This window comes from Mustelus asterias, chromosome 10 (genome assembly GCF_964213995.1).
Source record: "Mustelus asterias chromosome 10, sMusAst1.hap1.1, whole genome shotgun sequence".
NCBI lineage: Eukaryota > Metazoa > Chordata > Chondrichthyes > Carcharhiniformes > Triakidae > Mustelus > Mustelus asterias.
Genome location: NC_135810.1, coordinates 127,516,503 through 127,536,672, shown reverse-complemented (window position 1 = coordinate 127,536,672; position 20,170 = coordinate 127,516,503). Strand labels below are relative to the sequence as shown.

The window sequence follows — 20,170 nt, the reverse complement described above, 5'->3', positions numbered from 1 at the left end:
GGCATTCTACAAGTATGTGAAGAGCAAGAGGATAACATAGAACATAGAACATAGAAAGCCACAGCACAAACAGGCCCTTCGGCCCACAAGTTGCGCCGATCACATCCCCACCTCTAGGCCTATCTATAGCCCTCAATCCCATTAAATCCCATGTACTCATCCAGAAGTCTCTTAAAAGACCCGAACGAGTTTGCCTCCACCACCACCGACGTCAGCCGATTCCACTCACCCACCACCCTCTGAGTGAAAAACTTACCCCTGACATCTCCTCTGTACCTACCCCCCAGCACCTTAAACCTGTGTCCTCTCGTAGCAACCATTTCAGCCCTTGGAAATAGCCTCTGAGAGTCTACCCTATCCAGACCTCTCAACATCTTGTAAACATTGTTCCACAGGAGCAGGCTGAGGGTAAGGGAGCTTGTGTGTGCACTAATTTATTTAATTATTTTTCAGTTAAATTAGTGAAAAAAATCGGAGGTTTTTTTTCTAAACAGGAAATAGGCCCAGCAGCAGCCTGGGAAGGTTTTGGAGGGTTTAAAAGTAGGCCGCACCTTTGAGCGGGCAGCGGAGTGAGCAGGGGACAGAGTGAGAGCTAAAAGGGCTTTGGCTCACAGGGCTTCGGCGAGGAAGGTTGTTTGTTTGTTTTTCTTCGGTTACACCCCCTTTTTGTTTTATCCCCAAAACTAAAAAGGACATGGCTGGTATGAGTGGGAGGCCAGTATACTGCATTCGGTGTGGGATGTGGGAGTTCCTGGAGACAACTTGCCTCCCGGAAGTCCATATCTGTGCCAGATGTGTGGAACTGCAACTCCTGAAGGATCGTGTAAGGGAGCTGGAGCTGAGGCTCGATGAACTCAGTTTAGTTAGGGAAAATGAGAGAGTCATAGATAAAAGTTATAGTCAGGTAGTGACACCAGGGTCTCGGAAGGAAGACACGTGGGTCACGGTTAGGAGGGGTAATAGTCAGAAGGGTGATGTGCCAGAAAGCACCCCAGTGGCAGTCTCCCATAAGAGAAAGGGATGGGCAACAGATGGGAGAAGGGAAGGGAGTGAGCAGTCTGTGGAGGGATCCCCTGTGGTTGTCCCCCTCCACAATAGGTATATTGTTTTGGATTCTGTGGAGGGGGATGACCCTCCAGGGGTAAGCCACGAGGACCAGATCGCCTCCACGGAGACAGGCTCAGGGGTCCGGAAGGGAAAGAAGGGGTTTAGGAGAGCGATAGTTGTGGGGGACGCAATAGTTAGAGGCACGGACAGGCGCTTCTGTGGGACTGAACGAGAATCCAGGATGGTAGTCTGCCTCCCTGGTGCCGGGGTACTGGATGTCTCCGAGAGGGTAGGAAGCATATTTAAAAAGGAAGGTAGTCAAACGGATGTGATTGTACACATTGGGGGAAATGATGTAGGTAGGAAGAGCAGGGGGGTCATACGAGAGAAATTCAGGGAGTTGGGTGCTAGGCTACAAAGTAAGACCTCCAGTGTAGCAATCTCTGGACTTCTCCCGGTGCCTAGTGCAAGTGAGGCTCGGAACAGGGAGATTCTACAGTTGAACGCGTGGCTAAAGGACTGGTGCAAGAGGGAGGGTTTTAAATTCATAGATAACTGGGAAATCTTCAAGTCAGGATGGCAACTGTACAGAAAGGATGGGTTACACCTTAACTGGAAGGGAGCAAATATCCTGGCTGGGAGTTTTGCTCGAGTGTTTCGGCAGGATTTAAACTAGTGTGGTAGGGGGGTGGGGAACAAAACAGGAGGTCCGTAAATACTGAGGCTGGGGTCGAGCTGGGGGCCAGGGCAAGGCTAGCTAAGAAGAGGAGCACTCTGGAGGAGGAGGACCTGACTGGGCCTGGAGGTCTGGAGTGCATCTGCTTCAATGCGAGGAGTGTAACGGGTAAAACAGACGAACTTAGGGCCTTAATGCTTGTGCGGAATTTGGATGTGGTTGCGGTGACGGAAACTTGGTTAAAAGAAGGACAGGACTGGCAGCTGAATATTCCGGGGTAGAAGTGTTTTAGGCGAGACAGAGGAGGGGCTAAAAAAGGTGGGGGAGTAGCGATATTAGTTAAGGAGCATATTACCGCGGTGCAGAGGGTAGACAACTTAGAGGGGTCATGTACTGAGTCGCTGTGGGTGGAACTCAGAAACAGGAAGGGTGCAGTCACTATGCTGGGGGTGTACTACAGACCACCCAACAGCCCACGGGAAGTGGAGGAAAGGATATGTCAGGAGATTCTGGATAGGTGCAGAAAAAATAGGGTTGTTGTAGTGGGGGACTTTAATTTCCCTGGCACAGACTGGAAAGTGCTTAGAGCTGGGGGACCGGACGGGGAGGAATTTGTAAAATGCGTACTGGAAGGTTCTTTGGAACAGTATGTAGATAGCCCGACTAGAGAGGGGGCTATACTGGACCTAGTTCTGGGAAATGAGCCCGGTCAGGTCGTCAAAGTTTCGGTAGGGGAACATGTGGCAAATAGTGACCACAACTCTGTTAACTTTAGGATAGTAATGGACAAGGATGAGTGCTGTCCTACGGGCAGGGTGCTAAATTGGGGGAAGGCTGACTATAGCCGGATTAGGCAGGAATTGGTGGATGTTGATTGGGAGAGGATGTTCGAGGGTAAGTCCGCGTCTGGCATGTGGGAGTCTTTTAAGGAACTATTGATAAGGCTGCAGGATAGGCATGTGCCTGTAAAAAGGAAAGATAGGAAAGGTAGGATTCGAGAGCCGTGGATAACCAGGGAAATTGAGGATCTGATTAAAATGAAAAGGGAGGCGTACGTTAAGTCCAGGCAACTGAAAACAGATGGAGCTCTGGAGGAATACAGAGAGAGTAGGAAAGATCTCAAACGGGGAGTTAGAAGGGCAAAAAGAGGTCACGAGATGTTCTTGGCAGGCAGGATTAAGGAGAATCCTAAGGCATTCTATTCATACGTTAGGAACAAAAGAGTTGTCAGGGAGAAAATCGGACCTCTCAGGGACAAAGGAGGGGAATTATGCTTAGAACCCAAGGGAATAGGGGAGATCAAAGAACAAAGAACAAAGAACAGTACAGCACAGGAAACAGGCCCTTCGGCCCTCCAAGCCTGTGCCGCTCCTTGGTCCAACTAGACCAATCGTTTGTATCCCTCCATTCCCAGGCTGCTCATGTGACTATCCAGGTAAGTCTGAAACGATGTCAGCGTGCCTGCCTCCACCACCCTACTTGGCAGCGCATTCCAGGCCCCCACCACCCTCTGTGTAAAAAACGTCCCTCTGATGTCTGAGTTATACTTCGCCCCTCTCACCTTGAGCCTGTGACCCCTCGTGATCGACACCTCCGACCTGGGAAAAAGCTTCCCACTGTTCACCCTATCTATACCCTTCATAATCTTGTATGCCTCTATTAGATCTCCCCTCATTCTCCGTCTTTCCAAGGAGAACAACCCCAGTCTACCCAATCTCTCCTCATAGCTAAGACCCTCCATACCAGGCAACATCCTGGTAAACCTTCTCTGCACTCTCTCAAATGCCTCCACGTCCTTCTGGTAGTGCGGCGACCAGAACTGGACGCAGTGCTCCAAATGCGGCCTAACCAGCGTTCTATACAGCTGCATCATCAGACTCCAGCTTTTATACTCTATACCCCGTCCTATAAAGGCAAGCATACCATATGCCTTCTTCACCACCTTCTCCACCACGAAGATCCTAAATGAATACTTTGCATCGGTATTCACGAAGGAGAGGGGCGTGTTAACCGGGAGTGTCTCGGAGGGAGGTGTTGACCCGTTAGAGAAAATCTCCATTACGAGAGAGGAAGTGTTAGGTTTTTTAGGGAACATTAAAACTGACAAAGCCCCAGGGCCTGATGGCATCTATCCTCGACTGCTCAGGGAGACGAGAGAGGAAATTGCTGGGCCTCTGACGGAAATCTTTGTCGCCTCTTTGGACACGGGTGAGGTCCCTGAGGATTGGAGGATAGCGAATGTGGTCCCGTTGTTTAAGAAGGGTAGCAGGGATAACCCAGGAAATTATAGGCCGGTGAGCTTGACGTCCGTGGTAGGGAAGTTGTTGGAGAGGATTCTTAGAGACAGGATGTATGTGCATTTAGAACGGAACAATCTCATTAGTGACAGACAGCATGGTTTTGTAAGAGGGAGGTCGTGCCTTACAAATTTGGTGGAGTTTTTTGAGGAAGTGACAAAAACGGTTGATGAAGGAAGGGCCGTGGATGTCGTCTATATGGATTTCAGTAAGGCATTTGACAAAGTCCCACATGGCAGGTTGGTTAAGAAGGTTAAGGCTCATGGGATACAAGGAGAAGTGGCTCGATGGGTGGAGAACTGGCTTGGCCATAGGAGACAGAGGGTAGTGGTCGAAGGGTCTTTTTCCGGCTGGAGGTCTGTGACCAGTGGTGTTCCGCAGGGCTCTGTACTGGGACCTCTGCTATTTGTGATATATATAAATGATTTGGAAGAAGGTGTAACTGGTGTAATCAGCAAGTTTGCGGATGACACAAAGATGGCTGGAATTGCGGATAGCGAAGAGCATTGTCGGGCAATACAGCAGGATATAGATAGGCTGGAAAATTGGGCGGAGAGGTGGCAGATGGAATTTAATCCGGATAAATGCGAAGTGATGCATTTTGGAAGAAATAATGTAGGGAGGAGTTATGCAATAAATGGCAGAGTCATCAGGAGTATAGAAACACAGAGGGACCTAGGTGTGCAAGTCCACAAATCCTTGAAGGTGGCAACACAGGTGGAGAAGGTGGTGAAGAAGGCATATGGTATGCTTGCCTTTATAGGACGGGGTATAGAGTATAAAAGCTGGAGTCTGATGATGCAGCTGTATAGAACGCTGGTTAGGCCGCATTTGGAGTACTGCGTCCAGTTCTGGTCGCCGCACTACCAGAAGGACGTGGAGGCATTGGAGAGAGTGCAGAGAAGGTTTACCAGGATGTTGCCTGGTATGGAGGGTCTTAGCCATGAGGAGAGATTGGGTAGATTGGGGTTGTTCTCCTTGGAAAGACGGAGAATGAGGGGAGATCTAATAGAGGTATACAAGATTATGAAGGGTATGGATAGGGTGAACAGTGGGAAGCTTTTTCCCAGGTCGGAGGTGACGATCACGAGGGGCCACGGGCTCAAGCTGAGAGGGGCGAAGTATAACTCAGACATCAGAGGGACGTTTTTTACACAGAGGGTGGTGGGGGCCTGGAATGCGCTGCCAAGTAGGGTGGTGGAGGCAGGCACGCTGACATCGTTTAAGACTTACCTGGATAGTCACATGAGCAGCCTGGGAATGGAGGGATACAAACGATTGGTCTAGTTGGACCAAGGAGCGGCACAGGCTTGGAGGGCCGAAGGGCCTGTTTCCTGTGCTGTACTGTTCTTTGTTCTTTGTTCTTAAACCTCTATCAGGTCACCTCTCATCCTTCGTCTCTCCAGGGAGAAGAGACCAAGCTCCCTCAACCTATCCTCATAAGGCATGCCCCCCAATCCAGGCAACATCCTTGTAAATCTCCTCTGCACCCTTTCAATGGCTTCAACATCTTTCCTGTAATGAGGTGACCAGAACTGCGCGCAGTACTCCAAGTGGAGTCTAACCAGGGTCCTATAAAGCTGCAGCATTATCTCCCGACTCCTAAACTCAATCCCTCGATTAATGAAGGCCAGTACGCCGTACGCCTTCTTAACCGCATCCTCCACCTGCGAGGCCGATTTAAGAGTCCTATGGACCCGGACCCCAAGGTCCTTCTGATCCTCTACACTGCTAAGAATGGTACCCTTCATATTATACTGCTGCTTCATCCCATTGGATCTGCCAAAATGGATCACCACACACTTATCCGGGTTGAAGTCCATCTGCCACTTCTCCGCCCAGTCTTGCATTCTATCTATGTCTCGCTGCAACTTCTGACATCCCTCCAAACTATCCACAACACCACCTACCTTGGTGTCGTCAGCAAACTTACCAACCCATCCCTCCACTTCCTCATCCAGGTCATTTATGAAAATGACAAACAGCAAGGGTCCCAGAACAGATCCCTGGGGCACTCCACTGGTCACTGACCTCCATGCAGAGAAAGACCCCTCCACAGCCACTCTCTGCCTTCTGCAGGCAAGCCAGTTCTGGATCCACAAGGCAACAGCCCCTTGGATCCCATGCCCTCTCACTTTCTCAAGAAGTCTTGCATGGGGGACCTTATCGAACGCCTTGCTGAAGTCCATATAGACCACATCCACCGCTCTTCCTTCGTCAATGTGTTTGGTCACATTTTCAAAGAACTCAACCAGGCTCGTAAGGCACGACCTGCCCTTGACAAAGCCGTGCTGACTACTTTTGATCATACTAAACTTCTCTAGATGATCATAAATCCTGTCTCTCAGGATCCTCTCCATCAACTTACCAACCACTGAGGTTAGACTCACCGGTCGGTAATTTCCCGGGCTGTCCCTGTTCCCTTTCTTGAATATAGGGACCACATCTGCAATCCTCCAATCCTCCGGAACCTCTCCCGTCTCCATCGACGATGCAAAGATCATCGCCAAAGGCTCCGCAATCTCCTCCCTCGCCTCCCACAGTAACCTGGGGTACATCCCATCCGGTCCCGGCGACTTACCAACCTTGATGCCATTCAATAGTTCCAACACATCCTCTTTCTTTATGTCCACATGCTCGATCCTTTCTGTCCACCGCAAACCAGCAGTACAACCACCCAGATCCCTTTCCACCGTGAATACCGAGGTAAAGTATTCATTAAGCACCTCCGCCATTTCTAACGGTTCCGCACAAACTTTTCCCCCTTCACCTTTTAAGGGTCCTATGCCTTCACATCTCATCCTCATAAGACGTGAAAGAATAGGACCTATCAAGTGTGACAGTGGGAAAGTTTGTATGGAATCGGAAGAAATAGTACAGGTACTTAATGAATACTTTACTTCAGTATTCACGATGGAAAAGGTTCTTGGTGGTTGTAGTGCAGACTTGCAGTGGACTGAAAAGCTTGAGCATGTAGATATTAAGAAAGAGGATGTGTTGGAGCTTTTGAAAAGCATCAAGTTAGATAAGTTGCCGGGACCGGATGAGATGTACCCCAGGCTACTGTGGGAGGAGATTGCTGAGCCTCTGGCGATGATTTGTGCATCATCAATGGAGACAGGAGAGATTCCGGAGAATTGGAGGATTGCGGATGTTGTTCCTTTATTCAAGAAAGGGAGTAGAGATAGCCCTGGAAATTATAGACCAGTGAGTCTAACCTCAGTGGTTGGTAAGTTGATGGAGAAGATCCTGAGAGGCAGGATTTATGAACATTTGGAGAGGTATAATATGATTTAGAATAGTCAGCATGGCTTTGTCAAAGGCAGATCATGCCTTACGAGCCTGATTAAACTTTTTGAGGATGTGACTAAACACATTAATGAAGGAAGAGCAGTAGATATAGCATATATGGACTTCAGCAAGGCATTTGATCAGGTGCCCCATGCAAGGCTTATTGAGAAAGTGAGGAGGCATGGGATCCAAGGGGACATTGCTTTGTGGATCCAGAACTGGCTTGCCCACAGAAGGCAAAGAGTGGTTATAGATGGGTCGTATTCTGCATGGAGGTCGGTCACCAGTGGAGTGCCCCAGGGATCTGTTCTGGGACCCTTACTCTTTGTGATTTTTATAAATGACCCGGATGAACATAGAACATAGAACATTAGAACATAGAACATTACAGCGCAGTACAGGCCCTTCGGCCCTCGATGATGCGCCGACCAGTGGTACCAATCTAAAGCCCCTCTAATCTACACTATTCCAATATCATGCATATGTTTATCCAATAACCACTTGAACACTCCACCACTGCTGGATGAGGAAGTGGAGGGATGGGTTGGTAAGTTTGCTGATGACATAGAGGCTGGAAGTGTTGTAGATAATGTGGAGAGATGTCAGAAGTTGCAGCGAGACATTGATAGGATGCAAGACTGGGCGGAGAAGTGGCAGATGGACTTCAACCCGGATAAATGTGTAGTGGTACATTTTGGCAGGTCAAACGGGATGAAGAAGTATAATATCAAGGGTAAGACTCTTAGCAGTGTAGAGGATGAGAAGGACCTTGGGGTCCGGGTCCATAGGACTCTTAAATCGGCCTCGCAGGTAGAGGAGGTGGTTAAGAAGGTGTATGGTGTGCTGGCCTTCATCAATCGAGGGATTGAGTTTAGGAGTCGGGAGATAATGATGCAGCTATATAAGACCCTCGTCAGACCCCACTTAGAGTACTCTGCTCAGTTCTGGTCGCCTCATTACAGGAAGGATGTAGAAATTATTGAAAGGGTGCAGAGAAGATTTACAAGGATGTTGCCTGGATTGGTTGACATGCCTTATGAGGATAGGCTGAGGGAGCTTGGTCTTTTCTCCTTGGAGAGACGAAGGATGAGAGGTGACCTGATAGAGATGTACAAGATGTTGAGAGGTATAGATCGTGTGGATTCTCGGAGGCTTTTTCCCAGGGCTGAAATGGCTGCTACGAGAGGACACAGGTTTAAGGTGCTGAGGAGTAGGTACAGAGGAGATGCCAGGTGTAGGTTTTTCACTCAGAGGGTGGTGGTTGAGTGGAATCAGCTGCCGTTAATGGTGGTGGAGGCAAGCTCGATAGGGTCTTTTAAGAGACTTCTGGATGAGTAGAAACATAGAAACATAGAAAAACTACAGCACAAACAGGCCCTTTGGCCCCAAGTTGTGCCGAACACATCCCTACCTTCTAGACCTACCTATAACCCTCCATCCTATTACGCTCCATGTACTCATCCAGGAGTCTCTTAAAAGACCCTATTGAGTTCGCCTCCACCACCACTGACGGCAGCCGATTCCACTTGCCCACCACCCTCTGTGTGAAAAACTTACCCCTAACATCTCCCCTGTACCTACCCCCCAGCACCTTAAACTTGTGTCCTCTCGTAGCAGACATTTCCACCCTGGGAAAAAGCCTCTGAGAGTCCACCCGATCTATGCCTCTCAACATCTTATACACCTCTATTAGGTCTCCTCTCATCCTTCATCTCTCCAAGGAGAAAAGACCGAGCTCCCTCAGCCTATCCTCATAAGGCATGCCACTCAATCCAGGCAACATCCTTGTAAATCTCCTCTGCACCCTTTCAATCTTTTCCACATCCTTCCAATAGTGAGGCGACCAGAACTGAGCACAGTACTCTTTGTGGGGTCTGACGAGGGTCTTATATAGCTGCATCATTAACCCCGGACTCCTAAACTCAATCCCTCGATTGATAAAGGCCAGCACACCAACGCTTTCTTAACCACCTCCTCCATCTGCGGGGCCGATCTTAGAGTCCTATGGACCCGGACCCCAAGGTCCTTCTGATCCTCTACAGTACTAAGAGTCTTTCCCTTTATATTGTACTCCTTCATCCCATTTGACCTACCAAAATGGACCACTACGCATTTATCTGGGTTGAAGTCCATCTGCCACTTCTCCGCCCAGTCTTGCATCCTATCTCTGTCCCTCTGTAACTTCTGACATCCCTCCAGACTATCCACAACCCCACCAACCTTCGTGTCGTCGGCAAACTTACCAACCCATCCCTCTGCTTCCTCATCCAGGTCATTTATGAAAATGACAAACAGCAAGGGTCCCAGAACAGATCCCTGGGGCACTCCACTGGTGACTGACCTCCATTTAGAAAAAGACCCATCTGTACACACCCTCTGCCTCCTTTGGGCAAGCCAGTTCTGGATCCACCGGGCAGCAGCCCCTTGGATCCCATGCCCTCTCACTTTTTCTAGAAGCCTTGCATGGGGGACCTTATCGAACGCCTTGCTAAAATCCATATAAACCACATCTACCGCTTTCCCTTCGTCATTGTGTTTAGTCACATTTTCGAGGAACTCCACCAGGCTCGTAAGGCACAATCTGCCCTTGACAAAGCCATGCTGAGTATTCATGAGCATACTAAACCTCTCTAAATGCTCATATATCCTGTCCCTCAGGATCTTCTCCATCAGCTTACCAACCACTGAGGTTAGACTCACCGGTTGGTAATTACCTGGGCTATCCCTATTCCCCTTCTTGAAAATAGGAACCACATCCGCAATCCTCCAATCCTCTGGCACCTCTCCCGTCTCCATCAACGACGCAAAGATCATCGCCAGAGGCTCTGCAATCTCTTCCCTCGCCTCCCACAGTAACCTGGGGTACATCCCATCCGGACCCGGCGACTTATCTATCTTGATGCCATTCAAAGATTCCAGCACAACCTCTTTCTTAAAGTCCACATACTCAATCCTTTCAGTCCACCGCACGCCCGCCGTACATCCACCCATGTCCTTCTCCTCTGTGAAAACCGAGGCAAAATACTTATGGAGCACGTCTGCCATTTCTACTGGTTCCGTACAGACTTTCCCGCCTTCACCTTTTATAGGCCCTATTCCTTCACATCTCATCCTTTTACTCTTCACATATTTATAGAACGCCTTAGGGTTCTGCCTTAATCCTACCTGCCAAGGCCTTCTCGTGACCCCTTCTGGCTCTCCGAATTTCCTTCTTTAGTCCCTTCCTACAAGCCATATACTCTTCTAAATCCCTGTCTTCGCCAAGCTCTCTGAACCTTTTGTATGCTTTCCTTTTCTTCTCGACTAGGTCCCGCACAGCTTTCGTGCACCACGGTTCCTTTAACCGACCAACACCTCCCTGTCTGCTCGGAACGTTGTCCTGTAGAACTCTAGACAGTAAGAAGTTTAACAACACCAGGTTAAAGTCCAACAGGCTGTTGGACTTTAACCTGGTGTTGTTCGACTTCTTACTGTGTTTACCCCAGTCCAACGCCAGCATCTCCACATCAGAACTCTAGACAGACATTCCTTGAAAAACTGCCACCTCTCTTCAGTACATTTCCCCGAGAATACCTCCTTCCAATTTACTCCTCTAATTTGCTGTCTAATGTCTTCATATTTCCCCTTCCTCCATATAAACACTTTCCTCGCTTGCCTGATCCTCTCTTTTTCCAATGCAAGCATAAAGGAGATAGAGTTATGATCTCTATCCCCAAGATGCTCTCCCACTGAGAGATCTGACACCTGTCCAGGTTCATTGGTCAGTATCAGATCAAGGACAGCCTCTCCTCTTGTAGGCTTGTCCACATGCTGTGTCAGGAAATCCTCCTGAACACACCTAACGAACTCTTCCCCATCCCATCCCCTTACCCTAGGGATATTCCAATCTATGTTTGGGAAATTAAAGTCTCATGGGTACATGGGAAATTAAAGTCTCATGAGTACATGGGACTTAATAGGATTGAGGGTTATAGGTAAGCCTATATATAGGCCTCGGTAGGTAGGGACATAACCGGCTCAACTTGTGGGCCGAAGGGCCTGTTTGTGCTGTAGTTTTTCTGTGTTCTATGTTCTATTAATGGTAGGCCTCTTGGCAGTGTGGAAGATCGGAAGGATCTTGGGGTCCGAGTTCATAGGACGCTGAAAGCAGCTGTGCAGGTTGAGGCTGTGGTTAAGAAGGCATATGGTGTACTGGCCTTCATCATGTTGCAGCTATGTAGGACCCTGGTCAGATCCCACTTGGAGTACTGTGCTCAGTTCTGGTCGCCTCATTACAGGGAGGATGTGGAAGCCATAGAAAGGGTGCTCGGCCTTTTCTCCTTGGAGAGACGAAGGATGAGGGGTGACCTGATAGAGGTGTATAAGATATTGAGAGGTATTTATCGAGTGGACAGTCAGAGGCTTTTTCCTAGGGCAGAAATGGTTGCCACAAGAGGACACAGGTTTAGGGTGCTGGGGAGTAGGTACAGAGGAGATGTCAGGGGTAGGTTTTTCACTCAGAGGGTGGTGGCTGCGTGGAATGGGCTGCCAGCAACGGTGGTGGAGGCGGATTCAATAGGGTCTTTTAAGAGACTTTTAGATAATTACATGGAACTTAGTAAGATAGAGGGTTATAGGTAAGCCTAGTAATCGCTAAGGTCGAGACATGTTCGGCACATATTTGTGGGCTGAAGGGCCTGTATTGTGCTGTAGTTTTTCTTTGTTTCTATCTATGCTAATATCATTCCTCAATATCGTATCAATATCCTCTTTAATTAACAATGATGATGTATAAAATGCCTTGGGATTCTCCTTAATCCTGTCTGCCAAGGACATTTCATAACCTCTTTACACCCTACTAACTCCCTGTTTGAGCTCTTTTCTACATTCCCTGCATTCTCGCAATTTCCCTGGTCATCCACGGTTCCTGAACCCTGCCTTTCCTGTTCTTCCTTTTCATAGGCACACACCTGTCCTAGAACCATAGAACCATAGAAAATTACAGCTCAGAAACAGGCCTTTTGGCCCTTGTCTGTGCCGAACCATTTTTTGCCTAGTCCCACTGACCTGCACTTGGACCATATCCCTCCACACCCCTCTCATCCATGAACCCGTCCAAGTTTTTCTTAAATGTTAAAAGTGATCCCGCATTTACCACTTTATCCGGCAGCTCATTCCACACTCCCACCACTCTCTGCGTGAAGAAGCCCCCCCTAATATTCCCTTTAAACTTTTCTCCTTTCACCCTTAACCCATGCCCTCTGGTTTTTTTCTCCCCTAGCCTCAGCGGAAAAAGTCTGCTTGCATTCATTCTATCTATACCCATCAAAATCTTATACACCTCTATCAAATCTCCCCTCAATTTTCTACGCTCCAGGGAATAAAGTCCCAACCTATTCAATCTCTCTCTGTAACTCAGCTTCTCAAGTCCCGGCAACATCCTTGTGAACCTTCTCTGCACTCTTTCAACCTTATTTACATCCTTCCTGTAACTAGGTGACCAGAACTACACACAATACTCCAAATTCGGCCTCACCAATGCCTTATATAACCTTACCATAACACTCCAACTTTTATACTCGATACTCCGATTTATAAAGGCCAATGTACCAAAGGCACTCTTTATGACCCTATCCACCTGTGACATCACTTTTAGGGAATTCTGTACCTGTATTCCCAGATCCCTCTGTTCAACTGCACTCTTCAGAGTCCTACCATTTACCCTGTACGTTCTACTTTGGTTTGTCCTTCCAATGTGCAATATCTCACACTTGTCTGCGTTAAATTCCATTTGCCATTTTTCAGCCCATTTTTCTAGTTGGTCCAAATCCCTCTGCAAGCTTTGAAAACCTTCCTCACTGTCCACTACACCTTCAATCTTTGTATCATCAGCAAACTTGCTGATCCAATTTACCACATTATCATCCAGATCATTGATATAGATGACAAACAACAATGGACCCAACACCGATCCTTGCGGCACACCACTAGTCACAGGCCTCCACTCAGAGAAGCAATCCTCCACAACCACTCTCTGGCTTCTTCCATTGAGCCAGTGTCTAATCCCATTTACTACCTCCCATGTATACCTAGCGACTGAACCTTCCTAACTAACCTCCCATGAGGGACCTTGTCAAAGGCCTTGCTGAAATCCAGGTAGACAACATCCACCGCCTTCCCTTCATCCACTTTCCTGGTAACCTCCTCGAAAAACTCTAATAGATTGGTCAAACATGACCTACCACGCACAAAGCCATGTTGACTCTCCCTAATAAGTCCCTGTCTATCCAAATATTTGTAGATCCTATCCCTTATCACACCTTCCAATAACTTGCCCACCACCGACGTCAAACTTACTGGCCTATAATTTCCCGGATTTCTTTTGGAAACTTTTTTAAACAACGGAACAACATGAGCCACCCTCCAATCATCCGGCACCTCCCCCGTGAATACTGACATTTTAAATATGTCTGCCAGGGCCCCTGCAAGTTCAACACTGGCTTCCCTCAAGGTCCGTGGGAATACCCTGTCTGGTCCTGGGGATTTATCCACTCTGATTTGCCTCAAGACAGTGAGCACCTCCTCCCCTTTAATCTGTAAAGGTTCCATGACCTCCCTACCTGTTTGCCCTATTTCCGTAGACTCCATGCCCAATACCTCAGTAAATACGGAAGCAAATAAACCATTTAGTATCTCCCCCATCTCTTTTGGTTCCATACACAGTGTACCACTCTGGTCTTCAAGAGGACCAATTTTATCCCTCACTATCCTTTTGCTCCTAACATACCTATAGAAGCTCTTTGGATTTTCCTTCACTCTGTCTGCCAAAGCAACCTCATGTCTTCTTTTAGCCCTCCTGATTTCCCTCTTAAGTAGCTTCTTGCACTTTTTATACTCCTCGAGCATCTGATGTGTTCCTTGCTGCCTGTACATTTCATACAACTCTCTCTTCCTCTTAATCAGTGTTACAATCTCCCTCGAGAACCAAGGTTCCTTATTCCTTTGATCCTTTAATCCTGACAGGAACATACAAACTCTGCACTCTCAAAATTTCTCCTTTGAAGGCCTCCCACTTTCCCTTTACATCCTTACCAGAGAATAGCCTGTGCCAATCCACACTTCCCAGATCCCTTCTCATTTCATCAAATTTGGCCTTTTTCCAGTTCAAAACTTCAACCCGAGGACCAGATCTATCCTTATCCATGATCAGGTTGAAACTAATGGCATTATGACCACTGGATCCAAAGTGTTCCCTCACACTCACATCCATCACCTGGCCGAACTCATTTCCCAATAAGAGATCCAATATTGCATCCTCTCTAGTTGGCACCTCTATATACTGATGTAGAAAATTCTCCTGAACACATTTTACAAACTCTTCCCCGTCTAAACCTTCAACAGTATACAAGTCCCAATCTATATGTGGAAAATTAAAATCTCCTACTATCACAACTTTGTGTTTCTTGCAGTTGTCAGCTATCTCTCCGCTGATTTGCTCCTCCAATTCTCGCTGACTATTGGGTAGTCTATAATACAACCCCATTAACGTGGTCATACCTTTCCTGTTTCTCAGCTCCACCCATCGGGCCTCTGTAGACAAGCTCCCTAATCTATCCTGCCTGAGTACCGCTGTAACATTTTCCCTGACCAACAATGCCACCCCCCCACCTTTTATCCCTCTGCCTCTATCCCGCCTGAAACATTGGAACCCTGGAACATTGAGCTGCCAGTCCTGCCCCTCCTGTAGCCAAGTTTCACTAATGGCTATAATGTCATATTTCCATGTGTCTATCCACACCTTCAGCTCATCTGCCTTCCCCACAATACTCCGAGCATTGAAATAGACACACCTCAAAAGATTATTTCCACCACACTCTACCCTTCCATTTGTGATTTTGCTTGAACTCACCTGTCTTTTTACCCCCGCTCCACTATCTGCTCTGGCACTCTGGTTCCCATCCCCCTGCAAATCTAGTTTAAATGCTCCCCAATAACACTGGCAAATCTCCCTGCAAGTATATTGGTCCCCTTGTAGTTTAGGTGTAACCCGTCTCTCTTGTACAGGTCCCACCTGCCCCAGAAGAGGTCCCAATGATCCAAGAATTGGAAACCCTGCCCCCTGCACCAGTTCCTCAGCCACGTGTTCATCTGCCCAAGCATCCTACTCCTGCCCTCACTGGCATGTGGCTCAGGTAGCAATCCTGAGATTACTACCCTCGGGGTCCTGCTTTTTAACTTCCTTCCAAGCTCTTTGTACTCACTCTTTAGGACCTCCTCACTCTTCCTTCCCACGTCATTGGTACTGATGTGTACCACGACTTCTGGCTGATCACCTTCCCACTTTAGAATGCTGTGATTAGAACATAAGAACGAGGAGCAGGAGAAGGCCATCTGGCCCCTCGAGCTGCTCCACCATTCAATAAGAAATCCTACACTCTGATCAACTGCTCCTTAAAAGACTCCCACATGCCAGTTGTGGATTTACCCTCAAACAGCCTCTCCCAGACAACAGCCTCCAAATGCTGCTAATCTGGTTGTGGTTCGCCTTCCCCCAATTTAGCACCTTAACCCGAGGACAACACTCGTCCTTTTCCATCAGTATCGAAAAGCTTATGGAATTGTGTCACTGTTCACCACATGTTCTCCATTGCAACCTGGCTGGGCTCATTCCCTAATAGCAGGTCCAGTATCACCCCCTCCCAGAGGTGAGTGAATCTGTGGAATTCTTTCCCGCAGATGGTTGTCAAGGCTGGGTCATTAAGTATATTCAAGGCTGAGATAGACAGGTTTTTAATCAGTAAGGAAATTGAGGGTTATGGGGAAAAGGTGGGAAAGTGGAGTTGAGGATTATCATATCAGAACTGTCATGATCACGTTGAATGGAGCAGACTGGATGGGCTGAATGGCCTTCTTCTGCTTCTACATCTCATGTCTGATTTTCTATCAGTCTGCCTCTTTCTGTCTGATTGTTTGTTGTTTTGTGTCCCTCAGGTTTTGGCAAATGATTTGGACCAGGGACAAAATGGTCAAGTGACTTACTCCATCGCAGCTTCTTCCCAGAGTGACCTTTTCCGGATCAACCCCTTGACAGGAGATATCAGCACTGCTGCCATCATGGACCGAGAGATCTGGCCAAAGACTCAGTAAGTACTGATCGCACCAGTTACTGACTGAACCAGATACTCTGCTTCCTGCCAGCTGGCCAATCTTCAATCCATGCCAATGCTATTCCGACCCCATGAGCTTTTATCTTCCACAACATGTGACTCCAAAGAACTCCAAACCCAATTTTCCTTTCACAAAGCCACGTTGACTCTGCCTGATTGCCTTCAATTTTTCCAAGTGCCTTGTTACAACATCTTTAACAATGGCTTTTAAGGTATTCCCCGTGACGGATTGTATGTTTTCAAGAGGGAGTTAGATACAGCGCTTCAGGTGAAGCGGATTAAGCGATATGGGGAGAAAAACCAGGATCAGGCTATTGAACAAAGAACAGTACAGCACAGGAAACAGGCCCTTCGGCCCTCCAAGCCTGTGCCGCTCCTTGGTCCAACGAGATCAATCATTTGTATCCCTCCATTCCCAGGCTGCTCACGTGATAATCCAGGTAAGTCTTAAACGATGTCAGCGTGCCTGCCTCCACCACCCTACTTGGCAGCGCATTCCAGGCCCCCACCACCCTCTGTGTAAAAAACGTCCCTCAAATATCTGAGTTATACTTTGCCCCTCTCACCTTGAGCCTGTGACCCCTCGTGATCGTCACTTCTGATCTGGGAAAAAGCTTCCCACCGTTCATCCTATCTATCCCCTTCATAATCTTGTACACCTCTATTAGATCTCTCCTCATTCTCCGTCTTTCCAGGGAGAACAACCCCAGTTTCCCCAATCTGTCCTCATAGCTAAGACCCTCCATACCAGGCAACATCCTGGTAAAACTTCTCTGCACTCTCTCGAACGCCTCCACGTCCTTCTGGTAGTGCGCGACCAGAACTGGACGCAGTACTCCAAATGTGGCCTAACCAGCGTTCTATGTGGTGAGACCACATTTGGAATATTGTGTGCAGTTCTGGTCACCTCACTATAAGAAGGATGTGAAAGCGCTGGAAAGAGTGCAGAGGAGATTTACCAGGATGCTGCCTGGTTTGGAGGGTAGGTCTTATGAGGAAAGGTTGAGGGAGCGAGGGCTGTTCTCTCTGGAGCAGAGGAGGCTGAGGGGATACTTAATAGAGGTTTATAAAATGATGAAGGGGATAGATAGAGTGAACGTTCAAAGACTAACTCCTCGGGTGGATGGGGCTATAACAAGGGGGCATAACTATAGGGTTCGTGGTGGGAGATATAGGAAGGATATCAGAGGTAGGTTCTTTACGCAGAGAGTGGTTGGGGTGTGGAATGGACTGCCTGCAGTGATAGTGGAGTCAGACACTTTAGGAACATTTAAGCGGTTATTGGATAGGCACATGGAGCACACCAGGATGATAGGGAGTGGGATAGCTTGATCTTGGTTTCAGATAAAGCTCGGCACAACATCGTGGGCCGAAGGGCCTGTTCTGTGCTGTACTGTTCTATGTTCTATACAGCTGCATGAGTTGGGTGATCAGCCAGAGAAGCAAAGAACAAAGAAAAATACCACCCTCTGGGTAAAAACGCTGCTCCTCAGGTTCCCATTCATTCTTTCCCCTCTTAACTTAAATCTGTGCCCTCTCGTTCTCAACTCCCTAACCCTGGGAAAAAGACTGAGGGGGGTGGGGATCAGAACAATAGGTCAATAAGCACAGAGGCTGGGGACAAGGTTGGGGCCAAGACAAGGCTATCTAAGAGGAAGAGCATTCTGGGGGAGGATGACCTCAGTGGGCCTGGAGGTCTGGAGTGCATCTGCTTCAATGCAAGGACCGTCATGGGCAAGACAGATGAGCTTAGAGCCTTAATGCTTGCGTGGAACTTGGATGTGGTTGCAGTGACGGAGACTTGGTTAAAAGGACAAGACTGGCAGCTGAATATTCCGGGGTATAAGTGTTTTAGGCGAGATAGAGGAGGGGTGAGGAGAGGTGGGGGAGTAGCAATGCTGGTTAGGGAGCATATTACAGCGGTACAGAGGGTGGACAATATGGAAGGGTCAGGTAATGATTCACTGTGGGTGGAGCTCAGAAACAGGAAGGGCGCAGTCACTATGCTGGGGGTAAACTACAGGCCTCCCAACAGCCCACGGGAAGTTGAGGAACGGATATGTAAGGAGATTCTGGACAGGTGCAGAAAAAATAGGGTTGTTGCAGTGGGAGACTTTAATTTCCCTCACATAGACTGGAAATCGCTTAGGGCTGGGGGCCTGGACGGGGAAGAATTTGTAAAATGCGTACAGGAAGGTTCTTTGGAACAATATGTTGACAGTCCAACTAGAGAGGGGGCTATACTGGACCTAGTACTGGGGAATGAGCCCGGTCAGGTCATCAAAGTTTCAGTAGGGGAACATGTGGCAAATAGTGACCACAATTCTGTAAACTTTAGGATAGTAATGGAAAAAGATGAGTGTTGTCCTATGGGTAAGGTGCTGAATTGAGGGAAGGCTAACTACAGCCGGATTAGGCAGGATTTGATGGCTGTTGGTTGGGAGAGGCTGTTCAAGGGTAAATCCACATCTGGCATGTGGGAGTCTTTTAAGGAGCAGTTGATAGGACTGCAGGACAGGCATGTGCCTGTAAAGAGGAAGGATAGGAAAGGTAGGATTCGGGAGCCGTGGATAACCAGTGAAATTGTGGGTCTAATCAAAGAGAAAAAAGAGGCTTACATGAGGTCCAGGCAGCTAAAAACAGATGGAGCACTGGAGGAATACAGAGAAAGTAGAAAAGAACTCAAACAGGGACTTCGAAGGGCAAAAAGGGGTCACGAAATGTCCTTGGCAGACAGGATTAAGGAGAATCCTGAGGCATTTTATACATACGTTAGGAACAAGAGGGTTGTTAGGGAAAGAATCGGACCTCTCAGGGACAAAGGAGGGGAATTATGCTTAGAACCAAAGGAAGTAGGTATGATCCTAAATGAATACTTTGCATCAGTATTCACAAAGGAGAGGGACATGTTGACTGGTAGTGTCTCAGAGAGATGTGTTGACCCGTTAGAAAAAATCTCAATTACAAGGGAGGAAGTGTTAGGTTTTTTAGGAAACATTAAGACAGACAAATCCCCAGGGCCAGATATCATCTATCCTAGACTCCTCAGGGAAGCGAGAGATGCAATTGCTGGGGCTCTAACAGAAATCTTTGTCTCTTCACTGGACACAGGTGAGGTGATGTGGAGATGCCGGCGTTGGACTGGGGTAAGCACAGTAAGAAGTCTCACAACACCAGGTTAAAGTCCAACAGGTTTATTTGGTAGCAAATACCATAAGCTTTCGGAGCAATGCTCCTTCGTCAGATGGAGTGGTCTCTGTTCTCAAACAGGGCACAGACACAGAAATCAAATTACAGAATACTGATTAGAATGCAAATCTCTACAGCCAGCCAGGTCTTAAATGCACAGACAATGTGGGTGGAGGGAGCATTCAACACAGGTTAAAGAGATGTGTATTGTCTCCAGACAGTACAGCTTGTGAAATTGTGCAAGTCCAGGAGTCAAGCTGTGGGGGTTACTGATAATGTGACATAAATCCAACATCCCGGTTTAGACCGTCCTCATGTGTGCGGAACAGGTGAGGTCCCAGAGGATTGGAGGATAGCAAATGTGGTCCCGTTATTTAAGAAGGGTAGCAAGGATAACCCGGGTAATTATAGGCCGGTGAGCTTGACGTCTGTGGTAGGTAAGTTGTTGGAGAAGATTCTTAGAGATAGGATATATGCGCATTTAGAACTGAATAATCTCATTAGCGATAGACAGCATGGTTTTG

At 47.8% G+C, this 20,170-nt stretch overlaps 1 protein-coding gene across 1 annotated transcript in view; it reads left to right on the top strand.

Moving 5' to 3' along the window:
- The window catches only part of LOC144499967 (protocadherin-16-like), a 502,287-nt gene that overhangs the window by 444,063 nt on the left and 38,054 nt on the right, over window positions 1-20,170 (top strand). Inside the window, exon 17 of the mRNA XM_078222709.1 lies at window positions 16,282-16,433. Within this exon, the coding sequence (XP_078078835.1) occupies window positions 16,282-16,433 (152 nt within the window). The remainder of the gene's footprint in view (window positions 1-16,281; window positions 16,434-20,170) is intronic.